Genomic DNA, 19,900 nt, shown 5'->3' with positions numbered 1-19,900 from the left:
TCGGTCAATCGACTCTTTCCAGTAAGATTACAATCTAATTTCTCAAAAAACCAAGAGAAATGCGAAAGGAAAACGTACGAGATGAAAATCTATTCGACAAAATCACGCAATATTTTTACTGCTCTTTTATGTTGCTATCGCAACAAAAATGAAAGTTACGTACTTCATACATGTTTGACGAGCGGAATTGTAAAAATTTTCTATAAGTTGAAGCAATTGACATTCGCGAATCATTGAGTCGACAATGCGATTGTAGCTGCCCGAATATACGAGCGGAAAAGAACTAAATTCCAAAGTAGCCGGAAGATACGACAGTTGAATTCCTTCCTATTCAGAAAACGCTTCCTTCTGTTTTCCATTTCCGTCTTCTTTCTTTCTTCCTCTTTTTCTCTTAATCTCTCTCTCTCTCTCTCTCTCTCTCTCTCTCTCTCTCCCTCTCTCTCTCTCTCTCTCTCTCCCCTCTCCCTCCCTCCCTCCAAATTCATCCTTAATTATCCATCCCAGAGATTATCCATCCTGTCCACGTGAAACTCGATACGACATATCGCCTTTTTCCATTGAGAGAGTCGTCGTCCGTTGCGATTACGTATAATCGGCAGTGCGCATCACTTGGCGTAGCGTGCATGTTGTTCCGAGCCAAACGCAAAAGCAAAAGCAAAGAAAAAAAAAAAAAGAAAAGAAAAAGAGCAGATACGCATTTAGCACGAGGGCGGGCACGCGTTGTAACGCGTGCCCTGGGCCCCGAGGGGGGTGTCCGAGGTGTATTCTTCGGGGGTCTCTGTAGCTGGGTCACACCGTCGCCGTCGCCGCCTACTGCCGATCGTCCACGAAACGCCGACAGACGTCCTTCGCATCGCGTAAGTATGCCTCTTCTGAATGTTGTGTGTCGGCGAGTACCCGAATAGCGTGCATGCCCGTTAAATCGGGCAAGAGAGAAGCGTGCACACGTGTGCACGCGCGCGCGTGCGGCACCAGCGATCAGCCCCTCGAGCCATTTGGAGGAGCCAAGAAAGAACGGATGGAAGAAAAGGAACGAACGGGACGGGATGGGCGGAGATGTCCTCCAGAGTTTTCACCCCCTCCCGCCCCGTCTTCGACCGCAAGACCGGAAGCTCTCTCTCGGAAGAGCCTTGGTCTTCGAAACGGTAGCCACTTTAGCGAAGATACGTTACGTTTGCCGGGCATGCGAATGCATGAAAGCAAATCGCTTTCTGTTCCATTTATCTCTTATTCTTTTCTTACGTTTTCCTATTCTTTTTTTTTTTTTTTTTTTTTTCTAGTATTGTACGGACTGTCTGAACGTTGCTCTGTTTTTTTCTACTTGCTGTGATGATGCTTGATATTACCCTCGCGTTGCTTGGCGTGATTTCTTTCTGCTGTGATGACTCTGCCTGGTCTGCTGTGTGTAGTTTCTTTCTTTCTTTCTTACGTACACGTATGAAAATCGTCGAAGAACCGCCATACAGAGTGCATCCTGTTTCTTTCGGACGTATGTTGCCAGATTTAGATTGTCACAGACGCGTGTCATCGATATGTAATCGCGTGGTAATAGGAAATGATCATCGCTGGATGGACCGTCGAACGGTGAGTTCTTCAATGCGCTTGCGAGTGGAGATTTCAAATTTCAGAGAGAAGGTGATTTTTTTTTTGTGAAAATTTTTTCGGTTAACAAATACGAGTTATTCTTGACAGAGAGATGAGACAAGTACCAAAGTCTGGCAGCATTTCATTGCATCGCTTAGAATACACATCCGATTCTTCAATCGCATCCTCCTTTGTTCATCTCTACCGATATAGAGTAATCTTGATTTAATTTAGTTTTTTGATTTTTGGAAATAAAAAGTAAGTTAAACTGAGATTAAAGTTGACCTGTGTTGGTAAAAATGAACGTTAGAATTTTTTATTAATTTCATGTATTACTGTTTGCTATCGAAAATTAAAGTGTGCATACATATGTATGTATATACACACACACATATATATATATATATATATATATATATATATAGGATGGAGTTAAGAGGTAAGAGCGAAGCTTTATTCGATCCTCTACGTTTTGCATCATCCGCTCGTCATCGTGTCATCGCTAGATTCGCGTCCTAAAATTATTCAACGCGACGAGCTTGTCTGATCACAAGCGCTTTCTACTGTCATCAAAAAATCGCATTCGAAAAAGTAGAAAATCCGCGCGCCGGTCGCAGTAGAAAAATTCTCGCTATGGTCAGCCGCGTACATGATAGAAGAAAGTCCTTGAAATGTTGGAAAGATGATCGCAATCACGTAGAAAGTTTCTATCATTGTCAGCCGTACGTGTAGTAAAAAGTTCTTACAATGAAATGATGTCGATCCCAGTAGAGAAAGCAAAGCATTGATCAGTCGTCAGACATAAAATTCTAGCGAGACAGTTCGGATTGAGAACCGAGATGACGTAATCTCGTCGAACGGAAATTTCATTTACGTTCATTCGTGAAAAAAAAAAAAACATATTTCAGTTGCGATGTTGAAGATTCAGATCATCGAGATTAACATGAATTGACTCTTGCCATTATTAATAAAAAAAAAAAAATGTCATTAGCAGAAAGTATCTACTGAAATTTTGGTTAAATAATAATACAAGCTAAAAAGCGCGCTATTTAACAATTAATAATCTTAATAATTGCATCACATGATATTTTATTATTACATATTTATTGTAATAAAAGTTCAATTGAATTCATTAAAACATGAAAAAAATTTCCCTGGGCAGGCAAATTGTTAAATTGTTGATTTTTCAATTCCCGAACGAATTAATACGCAAGAATAACAGTTTCTGTGATTCAAGGACTTTCAGGTTTTAAAAGCGCGACTTCCTACTTCGTTTTCTCTCGAAAAAGTGGACATATTGAGCTTTCCCACATCTCTGTGTCTCGTTGCTTGGTCAAGTGAAAATCCAAACTTTTTTCTCTCGTTCGCTCCACCTCTCTTCTCGCTTTCTCAGACCGTCTGTCTGTCTCTTTCTCTCTGTCTCTTCTTCTCTTTCTCTCTCTTTCTCTTTTCTCTCTGTTCTATTTTTTCTCTCTTTCCTTTTTCTGAATTGATAAGGCTTCTCCGAAGCTACGAGAGAAACAGAAGACGCACTCTGTATGACTGCATAAAAATTATCGCGTGTCGATTCGTACCGCGTTCTTCGACGCCACGACCAGTTTCCGCAAAATTGTCTCGTGTCTTCCCCGAAACTTACTTTCCGATATATCGTGACGATGACCACGGATACGTATCATATGAAGGAAAGCGATCAACTGAAATTTATTTTGCGAGAAAATTGCAAATTTATATTTTTTCGAAATAATTCCAAATTGGTATACAAGCTTCTTCCTCCATCAAATTCATGTGTTTTTCATATTTAACTCGCACGTATCTGCGGTTGCGAAAAAATTTTTTTCCCGCAACTTCGAGGAGACGCATCGCGGATCTGCGGATGCTGGATACGCGTCGTCGTCGATCGCGCGAGGCGAATCGCACGCGTAACGCTTCTCGATCGACTGTAAATTATTGGCCGCGCATGTACAGTCGCGTAAATTCCAGCTTGGCGATCTGTCGCGTATACCGTACTCACATAGAAAAGGGGTCGCAAGGTCGTTTTATCTAATCGTTTTTTATTTTTTTTTTTTTCCCTATTCTTTTCTCATCTCGTCTCGAGCTCGACTGCTGGCAGCAGCTTCCGCAGTTCTTCAAGCCGTCGACGACACGCAGACACAGAATGTCGAGAGTCGAGCGCGGATAATATCCTTTTCTTTTCTCGAACATTTTTCTTTCTTTTTTTTCTTTTCGTTTCTCTGATGACTATAGATGTCGATGGGTGCATGCGATGTTGCGCGGCAAGTTGCAAGCATAGTTGCAGAGCGGCGACGTCGGTACACACGGTGCATTTCTTTGCAGGCCGCATTCGTTCATCATCGAATTGCGAGGTACTCGAGTAAAAGCGGAACGGTCAACGAACGTTACTCGGGACGAGTCTGCAAAAGTGGTAATCGACAGTAGGAATGCATTCCTCGACGTAATTTCAAGGTCAATTTCTTCTTGGCGAAAATATTCACAATTTAGTCGATTGACTGTAAACGCGCGCGGCCGATCGAAAGTTCTTTAAATTTAAGAAATTTCCTTTATCCAACCACTTAATTTACGTCTCGTTAAATTCATTAGCGAATAATCACGGTTTTATATATATGGTGGACCAAAAGATTTTTAAATTCGACTATGTACTTTAAATTTTCGCTAAGAACGGATTGACTATCATTGATTTCCACGTTTGCGAAGCTCCACAGGAGCTGTCTTGAGTTATCAAAATTGATGCTAGGAGAGTGATATGAAAGTGTTTCGCAGACTTAACATCTTTCGGACGGGACGGAGATTTTATTCTCGCGCGTGGGATTTCGCAGTCACACGTGCGTTATTAATTCTCTTGACAGTCGTACGGGGCAAAAAATCATCGTTCTTTCAAGGTCAGTCACATTTTTTTGCGAAACACACACAGGCGCATAAAAATAACGTTCGTGTAGCGAGCGGGTTCAATCTCGCGTTTAACACGAAGAAAAACGACACGCCCGTCCGCAATGTGTTAAGTCAATCTCTAGCGCCTTTCACACACGATCGAAGAATCACGAGGGGATTGTCGCTACCTTCTCACTCTCTCTGTCTCTCTTTGTCTTTCACTATCTCGAAGTAAGTATGCCGAAATTCGCTAAGATCCTCACGAACACGCAACCCTCACAGACCTCACTCTCTCCTACCAGCCATACCGACGCAGCTGCTCCGAACTTTGTGTTCTTAACAATGCCTTGTTCCGCAGCGGGCGATTAAAAAAAAAAAAAAAAGCCCGCTAGTTCTGTAATATCTTGTGCCATCGCTGCTTTCTGTCTTGTTTCTACGTTTTTACGTATCTTAAATGGCGGGATGCAAAGCGAATGGGGGTCTCATGGTGAATCGGACAACGGCAAAAGAGAAAGAAAAAAAAAAAAAAAAAAGAAAAGAGTCCGCTGACACGTAACGATCGGACCAGATCTAATCTAAATAACGTTTCGTCAAACTGCAAAAGTTAATTAGACTGGATTGAATTAACTTGAAGGTGAGTCAGCAAGCGAATTTTGTCATTCCAGACGCGATTCATCCTCCGATTCCATTCCCCCGCCGTTGCTATACATATAAATATCTGTACGGGATATCCCCAAGACTGGCGCGTTATTCTCTGACGGAAGCCTCGTCAAATTTGGAGTCGATCCTTCTGTTCAACCTTATTTTTCAAAAAGATCTTAAACGGATCTTTATTCCGATAATATGATTAAAATGCGAAGAAGAAATTTCGAAGAAAAAAATATAGACTCCAAAGTAACGGAGAAGCGCACCTCCTCCCCCCGATGAGACTCAGGGGCGACAGTTTTGCGGATGATCTGCACTTTTTATACGTATCCATTGTGCGTATATACGCGTGTGCATTTACACATACACACACACGCGCGCGCGCGCGCGCGCGCACGCGTATACATGCACAGGGTGTGTGTCGCGGCGTTATGAATCTCGCCTGAACGTTTCTTCTCTATCTCGAGTGCGTGTGCCGGCAGCCTGCAACTTGCTGTTGCGTGTGCCTGTCATTTTATTCACCCCCCCCCATCGGCGACCGCCGCCGCGCCGCGGCGGAGCCGATCGTCTCCCACGAGGCCAGACTTATCCGACCGGTACCGGCTTTCCAATTTGCAGATCCGCGTAGTGAACGCATTTCGGCAGGGCCTAGACACGCGCTACGGCGAGCACAGCAGCACCACCCTGGCGGAGGTACTGAGGAAGCAATCGTCCCTGAGCAAACGACTCTCGCAGACGAGCAGCATCGAGTATGCCGACAACATCCCGGACGAGCTCACCATACCGGAGATCGACGTCGAGAGGCTCTCGAGTCATAGTCACACCGAGACTGCCGTTTAGAGACGACGCCGCCACGTCGTCAGTAGCGACGCCTACTACTACTACCACTACGAGTACGCCGACGACGACGACGACGACGACGACGACGATGACGATGACGATGACGACGACGATGACGACGACGACGGCGACGGCGACGTCTTCGCCACCCTCCCGCGCCCGTCGTCTCCCCGTGGCCGTCAATCGCTCGCGGAGAGAGCAGGGGGTTCGCAGAACGAGAGATGGAATCGCGAGAAAGAATGCAGGAAAGAGAGGAGGTACGGGGAGAAAGGAGGAGCGGAATGGAGGGTCCATTTACGGTTGATAACGAGGGGGTCGCATCGTGGTTGAGAGGAGCCGGGGGCATCCCGCCGCGGGTCTCCCTTTCTTCCTCTCGCGACGAGGACGATCATTCCGCCCCGAGACCGTTCCGGGGATCGACCGGTCGCCGCTGCCGGATCCATCCTCGACCCGTGCGAAACATCAATTATAAAATATTACCCCAAAGTAACGCACCACTGCCTCTCCCATATGCAGTTCAGTTGTTACGTACGCCTCCTTTACGTTTTCTCACCGTACCACCTTGCGTCTCTTTTTGTGTTTCTCTCTTATCGTGTGCGCGCGCGCGCGCGTGTTGTATACATGTGTGCGTGTGTATGTGCGTGCGGGTGTCGGTGCGCGTATGTGTGTGTGTGTATTTGTCGAATCCTTTCGTTCTTTGGCGCACTGTATGAAAGAAACGCGACGGCGGCCGCACGAAGGGAGACGCGGAAGAAAAGAGAGGAGAAGAGAGGAAGACAGAAATCGAAAGGGAGAGAAAGAGAGAGAGAGAGAGAGAGAGAGAGAGAGAGGAGGGGAGGGAGGAAAAGAGACAGATTCGAAGTCAAGTTTTGAAAACATGTAAATATACAAGATACAATTGGTACCCTTAAGTTGGTACGAATTATTCTTGACTCTTTGTCCTCTTTCTTATCTTTCGTCTCTTTGTTATTCTTCTTCCTCCATCTTCTTGACTCTCTCTTTCTTTTTCGCCGTGAGATTCTCTCTCTCTCTCTCTTGTTCTCTCTCTTTCTCTCTCCCTTGCTCTCGCTCTTTCTTCGCGCTTTGTATCTCTCCGTCTCTCTTGTTATCTTTCTCTCTCTTTCTCTCTTTTCTATTAACGTATTGTTACGACTACCTTCTCTCTCTTTCTCTCTCTCTCTCTCTCTCTCTCTCTCTCTCTCTCTCTCTCTCTCTCTCTCTCCCTCCCCTTTCCCACCCTTTCGCGACTCTTTCTCTTTCCCTTTGTCGCTCTCCCGATCTCTCTCTTGCGCGCGACTTAAGGATGATCTAGTCACTAGTTTATATTACTCTAATACTTCCGTGAATATACTTTGCACTGGGGGTGCCTTACCGAGAGAAGAGAGTTTGAGGAAGAAGGACAAAAGCGAAAAAAAAAAACGGGTGTGTGTAAATGCAATTCGTTTTCTAGCGTTACCGTTGCGATACACGAGAAGAAGAGAAAGAAACGATCCTGCGGGGAGAGAGGGGAAGGAAGGGGTGGGAGAGGAGGTTGCAAGATACGGCGAAGGGGAGGGTAAGAGAATGTTACATGAAGTCGCACCGATTCTTCTTCTTTGCCGAAAAATTGCAGATCGTGAAATTGATCGCCACGACATTGCCATTATTACGCTTAAATCGATACGAAGATCCTGATAGTAAAGGCGTAATCACACACGCTGTGCACGCGTGCTTTAACGATATATAAATATACACGTACGCAGCGAACGGGGGAAGGAGAGAATGATCGAAAGTAAAAAAAAAGAAGGAAGAACGAAAGACGGTCGCGAAAAGAAATGGGGCGGACGCACGCGAGGGCGATAACGATTTACGATCGCGGAAGAAATCGCGTTTAACCGACGAACCGTTTCAATCGCTTCATCGCCGAGGGACCTAAAGCGACCTAAACGGGGGCAGGGTGGTTCCCACCCTCTCCCGGGTACGCCGGTAAAAAAAAGATGAAAAAAAGCGAACAAAAAAAAATATGAGATTTTCGTTCATCCTGTGACTACGATGTTATTCTCAGGACCTATCGATATATTCACACGTGTACGAAGCGCGTATAAAAATATATATATATACATATATACATAAAGAGAGATATATTATATATATAAATATAAATATAAATATCATTATCACGTCACGCAGAAGAAATAGCCCGTATCTCGCAATTGCGACGAAACGTCTTTCTTCACGGCCGCTCGAGAGCAGAGGAAAAAAAAAGAAAAAAAAAAAAAAGAGGAGAGATGGCAGAAGGGGTATGGAATTTCGCGATCGCTCGATTACGCGATTTATAATCGAGAATCGCCATCGTCGCCCACCGGACTCCGATGTATAAACGTTGGCAATATGGGTTTATTATTATACTTCGTGTAAGTTTTACGTTTTTAAGTGCAAAACCGCTGCCAAATAATAGAGAATAGCATGTAACGTATGAAGTTGCATCTCCATGAAGTCAGTAGCCGTATTTCGTAGTTTTAGCTTATTGTTCATTTCTCAAGCGCCCTTTTGCGAGAGAGAAAGAGAGAGAGAAAGAGAGAGAGAGAGAGAGGGAAAAGGAAAGAAAGGAAGAGAGGGAAGAGAAGGAAAAGAGAGAGAAGAAACCGGGCGTAGAGAGGAGAGAAAAATGACAAGAGGAAAGTGAACACACGCAGAAATACGTTAAGTAAAAAGAGGAAAAGAAAGGAAAACGTTTTCGAGTCTTCGAAGTACCTAAGTCAAGTTATTACGCCGTCACCGGTTATATTTACGAGAATTAAGGATGAAAAAAAAAATATAAAAAAAGAGTATAAGTAAAAGAGTTCTCTTTAGGTCCGTATGATATATATACATATATACATATAATAGGACTTCTCTCTCTCGTTTGAAAAAGGCTTTAAGAGGCCTATTTATTGCACCTTATTCTAGTCTTAAGCACTCTATATGCCTTACACTGCCAAATAATAAAGACGCGTATTGTTATGTATCCCTTTGTGTTATACACACGCACACGACACATGTATACAAATGGTACACATACACACACGACATACATACGTATGCACGGGCACACACACACGCGCGCGCGCGCGCGCACACACACACACACACACACACACACACACACACACACACACACACACACACACACACACACACACTTACTTACACCCATGGAGCAAATTGGCATATGCATACGCATACAAACGTGCACTGTCATTACTGTCATCGCCACGTGGACCATCTTGTCGCGTTGTCCTCGTCCAATCCACCGTCGTCGCATCCTCACCGTCGCATTTCGATCCTTGCGATTCTCATTCAGATCACGATTCGAGCCCGCATCGTTACTTCCTTTATTTCCGCGCTTAGATATGCACAAGAAGGACGAGAATGCCGTTAGCTTCACGAAGATTTCGGCCAGGCAAATCCCCCCGAGAAGAGACGCCAACTCGGACGACTGCAATTCGTGGAATTCCCATCACGATGTTCTCCAATCGTGAAAGTTCGTTCAGATCCCCGGGATCTGGAGAATATAATCTGAAAGACGTACGAAAATTGATTCGGGAGACTCGGATATCCTTTCGTCTTTACCAAAGTCAAATTATAGTATGGTTTTACGACACCGCGAGTTCACAGATCTCAAACGTGCACGCAATTTATCCAATTCTTTTCTGGTCCGGGAATAAACGTCGCGAATATGAGATTCGAAAGGAGAAAACGAACAAACGCTCGATTGTGACTTGAGATTAAATCCTCGATACACATACAAGTACGATACGTATACACATAGGACACATCCACGCATATATGTGTATATATATATATATATATATATATATATATATATATATACATATACATGTGTGTGTGTGTGTGTGTGTGTGTGTGTGTGTGTGTGTGTGTGTGTGTGTGTGTGTATCCCTGTCATTCGCGTTTGCGATCATTCATCCAACTGTCGACCTCGTTTCCGTTTCCTTCTTCGCTCATCATCAGCAAAGAGTCGCGTGAGTCATCCCGTCCCTTATTAACTGAGAAGAGCATCGAGAATATTTTTATGCGCCATTAACGCGTTTCTTATATTGTATCTATGTACTTGAAAACGCATTTCTCTCGCGCAGTGTATTTAAAACATAAAAAAAAAAAGTATCGCGTAGCTGTACCTCCGACGATTATGTCTTAACACGGTTTAAATAACGAAGACAAACGACTTCGTCGTCGACGACGACGACGACGACGACGCTGCGATAGCTTGAGGGTCATTTCACGGGACGATCCCGGTTGGGAGAGAATGTACAGGATGTATTTCCCTGGGATCCTCGATTTTAATCTTAACGACCGACTCTTCGACAAAATCAGAAATCCTTTTCGCCCCGATACAAATTTCGAAAGCAATGATATTTTCCACTTTCTTTTCACCACCTTGATTATAAAAAAATGAAAAGAGACATTTTGTTATCACATAAGATTATTAATTTGCACTGAGATTATTAATTTTCATAATTGATTTTTTTTTTATCGATTGGCAACAATGAGAAGTTGGAATCGCATAGAAGAGAAATAATTATTGGTACTGGTATTTTAATTGAGAAAAGGCTCACTGTGTTTCGAGGAGTCCGTCGTTAATGTTAAAGCGTCAAGATCGAGGGCCCCCTGCGAGTCGCACAGCTAACACGACGCGAGAAAACGGTGTCGATCAGATTGTTTCGCGTCGTAGAATTTATATTCTTGTCCGTGTGTGTGTGTCGATATATACATAATAAGGATTTATTTGTAAGCGAATAATTCTCTCACCGTTTCCGAGCCTTGTAAATTCGCCAGAGCTGCTGGAAAGTTCTAAGATCAGCGTGCTTTCACTTCTTCATCTTCTTCTCACTTTCGTAGGCTTTCGGGCAGGAAAAGGAAATGAAAAGGGGGGAAGGAGGGGAAAAAAAAGAAAAACCGTCGTCGTGTATCCGTTGTCGTTTGAGACGACCGATATCGGTATTTTAATCGGCTCGCCGCACGTCGACCGTCGTCCGCACGCGCGTTCTCCTCAGATATTATTAATTATATAGAAAGGCGATATATTGTTGATTAGAAAACGCGAGTGCGGATCGCGGACCTCGGTTCTTCGCTCTAATTCTTGGGTCCGGTTGCATCCCAGTTTGCATCCCAGGCTCCCGTGCGCGATTAAACATTGTCACGCGCGTCTCTACCACGCTTTATACTCTGATAATTGTTCTCCTCCTCCCCCTCGTCCTCCCCGCCGCTCCTACCCTCTAAGAAAAAGAAAGAGGAAAGGGATTTCATCGTTTACTTGTTAATTCGGGAAAAACAGGAGGCAAAACGGGGGACTCAACTCGAGGACCTCAACTCGAAATCGAGATGCAACACGGGGCGACACGGTGGTGCAACGTCGAGCGATGCATACGCGGCTGTGGATTCGGATTCCTTCGAATTCAACATTTACGTCTACGGGGATCGACTCGGCGATCGTGTGTGTCACATTAAAAAAAAATGACACGATATTAACCCGCTGGCGGTCGTATCCACGAACGGGTTCCTTACAGTTCCACTTCCGGTTTGCGCAGCGAGATTGTTGCGAGGTCACCGGCTGGCGCCGGTGCATTAATTACGCTGCGATTGTTGCATAATAACGATCCCGCATGTGTGTGTGTGTGTGTGTGTGTGTGTGTGTGTGTGTGTGTGTGTCTCTTCCGAGCAATGGCGTTTCTCTCGAGCAGTCGTTCGTTAAAAAGAAAAAAAGAAAAAATGTTCCTTTTTCTCGCTCGCTCGAATAAAAAAAAAAAAAAGAACTCTTAAGAATGTAAATAGCGTTAAGTATATTTAACAGAATAGTACGCTTCCCTAGAAAGTATATAGTTATATATCGAGCACGCGATTTGGATTCTAGAAGGAGCCAACGGGTTAATATCGCGTGCCACGATCCGCGATTAATTCACGGATAATTCTCTCAGGATCTTGTTAACGCACGCGCTTCGCGATTGTTTCCCTTCTTGTTTTTTTTTTCTTTTTTTTTTTTTTTTTTTTTTTTAATTGACGCGACGCCTGTGTCAAGCGTAGAAAGAAAAGAAAAAGAAAAAAGGAAAAATTCGACTTTGTCGGAGAAATGAGAGGAGACCCTCCCCCTCGCGGGGTCGGAAACAATCTCTCTCTTTCGCTGTACGCTACTTTACGTCTTACGTATGAAAGAAAGTAAGGATCGATCGATGAGAAACTCGTCGCAAAGCGTCAAAATAAACTACATGTACAGTAATCGTACGATTATCGCTATGAATCTAATCATTGTCATTGTAAGTCACTTACTTCTGCGTCGGTGTTTAATTGTCTCTCTCTCTAAATACGGTAAATACGCGCGCGGGATTAATTACATAGGCACCTGTAAGGGAAAAGGGGGGAGTTCGGATGCGCTCGATGACGATATGTATCTCAAATAAAACGGTCGATGATCAGTTTTAGAGATGTTTCTTGAAACATGTAGCGTATCTCTTCCGTGCTTATGGATAACGCTAATGTCATTCGGTCGGTTACTCGGCGGGCCCGGGTATATCGTCGCGATCGGTGTCGTCAAGTCGCGTCGAAGAGGGTGGAAACCGCGCGCGTACTTACGCACTTAGCGCGACTTCGCATACCATTGTTTTCGCAATTTGGACCCGACGAGAAAATTGTAAATGAGGGAACGAGAATCGCGAGAACGCAAAATCCGAGCGGTACGTTCGAGACAGCCATCTTACAATCGATCTCTTTCTCTCTTTTTTTTTTTTCTTTTTCCAAATGTACTCGACATTTGACGCGCACATGTGTACACACAAATGTGTACACACAAATGTGTACACATAAATGTGGGTGTGTGTGTGTGTGTGTGTGTGTGTGTGTGTGTGTGTGTCACGTCTGGTGTCTATATGCATGTGTACAGAATGTACATACATATGTACGCATTTGTAGTTCTCCGATCGGGATAACTCGGGATTGTTACGTCGGTCGCTTGTTAAACGGGAACGAGAGAAAACACGGGTATGCGAGGACAAGCTACGTAAGGGCTGTAGTAAAGAAAGCTTATTTAGATAAGCGAACAGGAGAGGAGCGAACGGCAACGGGATGTTTGTGCAATGCGATGTACCGGACACGTGGAGTAACGATACGCCCGCTGTGCGATTACTGAGAATTTATTCGTAGCTCTCCAGGGATCTTTGTTGTTATCTAATTTTTACGGGGTACGGCGAGGGATCGTCTCGTGCGTGCGGCGAGAGAGAATCGTCGATTGTAAAATTACTTAATTAAGTAAGCAGCGAGTAACACACATTATTTATTGTGGTTAAAGTGTGGTGAATTTTAGGGAAGTTATGCAATTACGTTTCGCCGAGTGCAAGATAAGAATTAATAATAAAGAGGAAGAAAAAAAGCAGAAAAAAAACGGATTTGTTTCTCACGACGTGCAATCAATTAACCGAGTGTGAAGAGAGAGAGAGAGAGAGAGAGAGAGAGAGAGAGAGAGAGAGAAAGAAAGGGTGAGAGAAAGGGTGAATAAATGAACGAATGAATATGAAAGAGAGAGATTGAGAGAGAGGGGCACTTACATAGTATAATCATATGAACATTAAAATAAAAATAGAGATAATGTGTGTGGGAAAAACTGTGGACTTTGGAACTTGCGAAAGTCTAATTAAACGTTAAATAAATAAAATACACGATTATTCACAGTTGTCGAACGAGTGTGAATCGATTCTTTTTTTTTTTTAGTTTATTTATCACTGCGCTTTCTATCTGTACTTTTTCGAATACTCTGTCGTTTCCCATCCATCGCCACCCGCGCCATTTGATTACATTATTTATAATTTACGTATTATTTTCGCATTAGATGCGCACAAAAAAGTCGGGATAGTCTTCGATGCATCGATTTTTTAATCATTCAGTTTTCACGATTTGTGTGCGAAGGAGATACACGAAAAATATATCTCTGCATCTCGAACGAAAATTAGGTCCAGATATCATTGGACACGACACATAGCAAATTATATATATATATATTATATATATATATAAATATGAATATAAATATGAACATATAAATATATGAAATATGAACATAAATGCAACTATAAATATGAACATATAAATATATAAATATACATACAAATATACATATGAACATAAATATATAAATACAAAGAAAAATGCAAATATAAGAATATAAATACAATTACAAATATAAATATATACATATATATATAAATATATATACAGTTACCTATACATAAAAGAAATTGTAATTAACACAGTGAAATATTTCGCATTAAATAATCGCGCGTGACACTTAATTTTTTTTCTCTATATAATATCTCTATCGAAGCAAATAAAATATGAAGCATGCTGTATTTCCGCTTAATCTAGAAAATATTTTACAACAATCATTAAAATGAGTTACTTTGTATCTATAGGACATCTTAGAAGTCGCGTACCTTGTTCGAAACCGTTAAAATTGCTAATAACGCAATTATGAGTCATCGAAAATTAAAGAATTTTGGTGAATTAGGCTTTGAAAATGTACATACCTTAATAATATATATATATATATATATAATTATATATATATAAATCATGTTGCACGGCCAGCGTTCGGTAAATTTTAACAGAAAGACATTTTTTAGGAGCCCAGTCACCAAAATTATTTAATGTTGCAAATCAAAAAGAGACCAAAGTTAAGTCAACTTAAAAAATGTGACTGCATTTTAATGTCAAGAAGTGCACATCTCTTTCGAGACGCCCTACATATACATACATACATACATACATACATACATACATACATACATGCATATACATACATATATATATATGTGTGTGTGTGTGTGTGTGTGTGTGTGTGTGTGTGTGTGTGTGTGTGTGTGTGTGTGTGTGTGTGTGTATGCATATATATATATATATATATATATATATATATATATATATATATGCGCGTGGCGTTATATACATAAATAAGTAGTTTTAACGTACTTAAGGAATCCAATAAACTGATTTTTGAGATTATGCTTAAATACTTCCTTCTTGAAGGCATATACAATTTACTCTTACATTGATAATTTCATAATTGTTGATAAATTGCGATTTAGAATGGCGATTAGTGATTAGTGACTGAAGAAAATAGCTGCTTTAAAAAATTCGAGATTTAAGTTTTTCTAAGCTTATAGCGGCAGGTAGTGTTGACACGTTGATTACCATACGATATTATCTCTGACGTTACTTAACGAATTTTGCAATCACATTTTTTCATTTTTTCAATCCGAATTATTTAGCAATTTTTCTATCTTAATTCTATCTGGAAAATCAGCGTGTTAATGACACAACGTGTGTCTCGACGATAGTAATCCGCGAGTTCACTTAACGTAGCTTAAGATTTAGATTGTTAATCGGAAAAAAGGGATGAGATGATGTTCTATGTTGTCGAGTCTTATTTGTTATTTATTAAATAAGCTTCAATGGTAGATAAAAAAATGTAAAAATGTAATGGAAACGACGAGAGGATGTCGAGTGTAATGTAATAATCTCGGAAAAATAATTTCCACCAAAATGCATGTACACAAACAGTCCTTCTCGATTTAACACGCAAGTTATATTTGCAATCAGCAAGTTTAGGTGCGTAAGCGACACATTTGAGTCATTTTTATCATATTTTTGAAGTATATTGTTGGTTAATTATTTTTTAGGAAAAAGAATCCAAAATGGATATATGAAAGAATATAATATAGAAGATTGTTATCATTTCAAGCATAAAAGACACTTGTTTTATGAAGTTAAGATTTTTTAGCATCTTTTGAATATTTTTTTTATTCCTATTTATTTTAATTAAAACTTACGAAGGGCAACTAAGAATTTAGATTATGAAATAAATATTTTTGCTGTTAAATTAATGTGTATATCTAGCATGTAATGCATATTTTATTTTTTTATTCCTAAAATCGTGAATTGGCATTCTTTTTCTCTCGATTTTGAACTGAAGATTATATTCACAAAAATCGAACAATATAATTTGTATATAAGTTTTTGACTTGAATGTGTCGCACGATGCACATTGTTATGATGAATACGTTCATCTTCAATGCTATTTTATACACGAAAGTAATTTCGCGTTGATGGTCATAGCAAAAATGCGATCCTCGATCCTCGTCATGTTCAATCGTTTTTAAATTGCGAGCGAAAATTAGAGAGAGAATGTATATGCGCATGTGTGTGAGAGAAAGAGAGAGTATGTGAGAATGAAAGGGAGGCTACTAAATGTCGCTCGACGATGTCACCGCTGGTAAAATCGAATGTCCGATTTTCTCGAAAGCAACAATTATTTATATATACATATAAATAATACATATAAATATATATATAAATAATGAAAACGAGTATATATATATATATATATATATATATATATATATATATATATATATATACTCGTTGACGAACTTGTAACTACACGTATAATTACACGTTAGAGAACGATTCTATTACCTTGTAAGAATTACTTATGCTAGGACCTCTGTACAAACTATAACAAATCCGCAAAAGGAAGAAAAACATTACTGTGTATAAGAACAGAATATTTATAAGAAACTAAAAGAAAAAATATCTTTCACTACTTTCAGCACTACTTTCAACATAATCATTGTAATAGCCACTCTATTTAATAAGGATCGTTAAAAAAAAAAAAAAAAAAAAGGGAGAGAAGAAATGAAACAACGGATTTCATTATCACAGCTCGAGCTTCGTGCGAATTTTCCCGCTTCCCCGCCCATTATATAACGAACTGACTTCATGGAAGATATTTATACGATCGTAAGAATATCCTGTAAACGGAATGCTATTGAAATGACCGCGTCAGAAAATTATTTTTCTCAATGTTAATTCTTGTGGATGACAAAGTGTTACTTTCTGTATACTCGCTGGGCAAGAGCCGATTTCAACGCGCGCGTGTGCATGCGCGTCATTTATCGATTTTGATCGTGCACTCAATTATCCGCCTGTCGAGATATAATCGAAGCGAGCAAAAGACAATGATGATATTAATGATCGCTCGCAATAAACGAATTGTCGAACATATTCCATGCATCCCTCGGGCAAAACACGAGGTGTAAAAATAAAAAAATAAAAAAAATAAGAAAATGCCATGCAAAGTCGGTAAATGAGCGCTGCTAAAACTTCAGAGTCCGAAATTATCGAGGTTTTAAGAGATTTTTATGTACTTGCCCGAATTAGAAGACGGGACATTATTATTGAATTAAAAAATAATAGTATATAGTTGAAATCTATACACATGTATCGTTTATTTGACTGACATATACACACCTTTCATAACGCCTTACGAAGATCGTTTTTTAAAGTCAGCAATGATTTTTTTTCACATACTATGCTCTGCATATTTGCACACGCACAATTAAACCGAATACTATTACTATGGTAAAAATATAAAAATATAGTCTTCTCTCTTTGTTGTGAAACTTTATAAAATTTTGCAAGTGTAGAAATCACCAGAAAAGAAGTTTAAAAACGCTGTGCTGTAACGTAAATAGTTAAATAATAAGTACGGCACAGCCTGATAAGTCCAAAGTAAGAATTCGAAAAAATATATTTCTGAAATCAACGTATTGTGCACGGATGGATTATCTAAGAAAGCCATATATGGGTTTCATACGACCGAGTTTATTTTCCTCTTCTAATCCTTTCATAAGAGCTTCGTTTAGCTTGAGTCCGATATCCTTGCCGACCTGTAAAATTGAAAATCCAAATTCAAAGGCAAATCTCATTTAAGTCATTTTAAATCATAGCATACGGTAATCAACATATACGGAGTCTCTGTTATCACCTGCATCATTTTAATCAAGGTGCTAGGCAACAAGCTGCCATATCCCAGTTTAACTACAGATGTCACTTTGCCGTTCGGCATAACGGACATAAGGATACTAGCAATACTGCAGGATTCTTCTTCCGACGTTGGATCTATCACGAAGTTGTCTCCAATCTGTTAAAAGAAGTTTTCAGTTTAACAATTGTTTAAATAAACATTTCTATTAATTAAATGTTGAATCTTAATTGCCGAAAATGTACAAAGTAATTAATAAAAGACTACCAAGTAAAAAAAGAATTATATCACATGTATCCTCTTTTACAAAAATATCTCAAAGCTGTACCTATTTCTTTAGGCAAACATACATTAAAAAAGGAACATAATTTAATATATCAACTTATTTAGCAAAATAAAGATATTTTTAAAAATTAAAATTATTGCATACCTTGCATATTGTTACTAGCAATGGATAATTTGTGACATCCAATTTAATACAATTGTAAAGATCGTCCGACACTTGAATATCCGGTTCGCTACCATCGAGAGTTGCTGCAATCACCTTTGGAATTTCAGTATTATACAAAGCTGCCTTCACTGCAGCACCCACAGCATCGAACAGATTTCCACCACATTGGAGAATCTGAAAATATAAAGAATAATGCAGCAGACTTTTTCAAAAAGAAACTCTTATCATTCGATAATGCTTACCAAAATATCCACATATATTTTCCAACATTTTTTATGCGGCAGGATACACAGCTGTCTCAAATCGAAGACATCCGATGTCTGATAGGCGATGGAAAGAACATTGCTTATCTCGGTCGCCAAGTCGTCTCCACCTTTGCCTTCAAATGCAGGTGTAGCATTAGCAGAGCTAGAAAGAGTAACCTAAGATTATAGAGATACTCAATATTTTAAATCAAGAACTCAAGTATAAGATAATGCTGAAATACCAATCTACAAAAAAATCTAGTTTGCCCTCATTTGGTCTCTCGGCGTATGGTGTGTCAATCTCTACTTTCACGCTGACTAACACATCCGTGATATTGCCTATGCGTAATCTTGCAGATCCATGTGTATGCTGCATCAATCTAGTTTCGATTTCAATGGAACGGTACTGGCATCTGGATCTACCATCATTTCTCAAATCAAGCTGAAATCAATATATTAATTATTAGAATATACAGACTCATTTATTTATATATGTATAAAGAAATCGGGATTGGATAAGTTAATCTATCTTTTTAACTAACAATAATTTAAGTTAAAGTTAATAATCTATAAAATTAATTAAGTTACATTAAAAATTGCATAAATATAAGTGATTTAATTAAAAATTAATTAATTTGTCAAAGTTAAATTAACTTCAACTTTTATTAATTATTTAACTGCATTACTTGTAACTGATTAGATAATTACAAATTAATAAAAAATTTATCTTTGGAGTCGAAATTTTTCTTTGTAATTAAATTGTGAAAAATAATAATGAATGAACGCAAAATTGTTAAAAGTAAAATATAATTAGAGATAATTAATATTTGAAAAATAAATATCACATGTGTATACACATTATTTACTCACGTCAACTCCGTGGAGAATAAACGTCTTTTCGCCTAAACTCAAGGGGGTTTCAGCCATTTCCGCAGAAATTGTCTTGTAATTTCTCAATTCTTTCTAACTCAAGAATAGCATCAAGGATATAAAATGTTCGTTGCGTTTATACACACGTTACTGACACAGGACGATATAACCTCATTTGGAGAGCCGGTAAACCCGGTGCAATTCAATCTCGATTTTCTTATAATAATCCTTTAACAAATTTAACGTTTCTCGGAAGCCACGTGTTTCAATTTACTTTCCTGTTCCTTTCAGTTTAAAATCGTACTCTTCAATAATTGTGTTCTCCCGCGTGTCTGAAATGTGGCGAGCGGCGACACGTGCAATACAATGGCCAATCGCCTTTCCAAAACAACATCTATTAAACTCTGGTTAATTAATAAAAATAGCATCTAAATTTTTAAATCCACATCTGTAGTCTTCATCTAATCTTTTAAAAATTAATAAAATGTCATGTCAACTAGTCACATAGTTCTCTTTAATGTGTTTTTGTTA

General features: G+C 39.8%; 2 protein-coding genes across 10 annotated transcripts in view; one reads left to right on the top strand and one right to left on the bottom strand.

The window, feature by feature from the left end:
* The window catches only part of PMCA (plasma membrane calcium-transporting ATPase 3), a 98,241-nt gene that overhangs the window by 65,046 nt on the left and 13,295 nt on the right, over positions 1-19,900 (top strand). For 4 of the 9 annotated variants that reach the window (XM_089084713.1, XM_089084710.1, XM_089084709.1 and 1 more), the window contains one exon: positions 5,734-17,252. The exons of 1 other annotated variant lie outside the window; for it this stretch is intronic. In XM_089084713.1, the coding sequence (XP_088940839.1) occupies positions 5,734-5,955 (222 nt within the window). In that variant the 3' untranslated portion in view covers positions 5,956-17,252. Of the gene's footprint in view, positions 685-5,733; positions 17,253-19,900 lie in introns of those variants that run through there. 4 more of the 9 variants (XR_016141284.1, XR_016141282.1, XM_089084718.1 and 1 more) reach the window with 3 other exon arrangements.
* Positions 17,240-19,699, bottom strand: Rrp42 (exosome complex component Rrp42). The gene is made up of 6 exons (XM_011641392.3): positions 19,370-19,699; positions 18,742-18,941; positions 18,497-18,662; positions 18,234-18,428; positions 17,807-17,962; positions 17,240-17,708 (listed from the first exon to the last, which is right to left on the bottom strand). The coding sequence occupies exons 1-6, from the start codon at positions 19,424-19,426 to the stop codon at positions 17,604-17,606; spliced, it is 879 nt and encodes a 292-aa protein (XP_011639694.2). The 5' UTR covers positions 19,427-19,699; the 3' UTR covers positions 17,240-17,603.

This window comes from Pogonomyrmex barbatus, unplaced genomic scaffold (assembly GCF_055798465.1).
Source record: "Pogonomyrmex barbatus isolate J1 unplaced genomic scaffold, ASM5579846v1 scaffold9, whole genome shotgun sequence".
NCBI classification, from domain to species: domain Eukaryota; kingdom Metazoa; phylum Arthropoda; class Insecta; order Hymenoptera; family Formicidae; genus Pogonomyrmex; species Pogonomyrmex barbatus.
The sequence above is the reverse complement of the archived record's forward strand: the minus strand, read 5'-3'. Positions and strand labels throughout refer to the sequence as shown.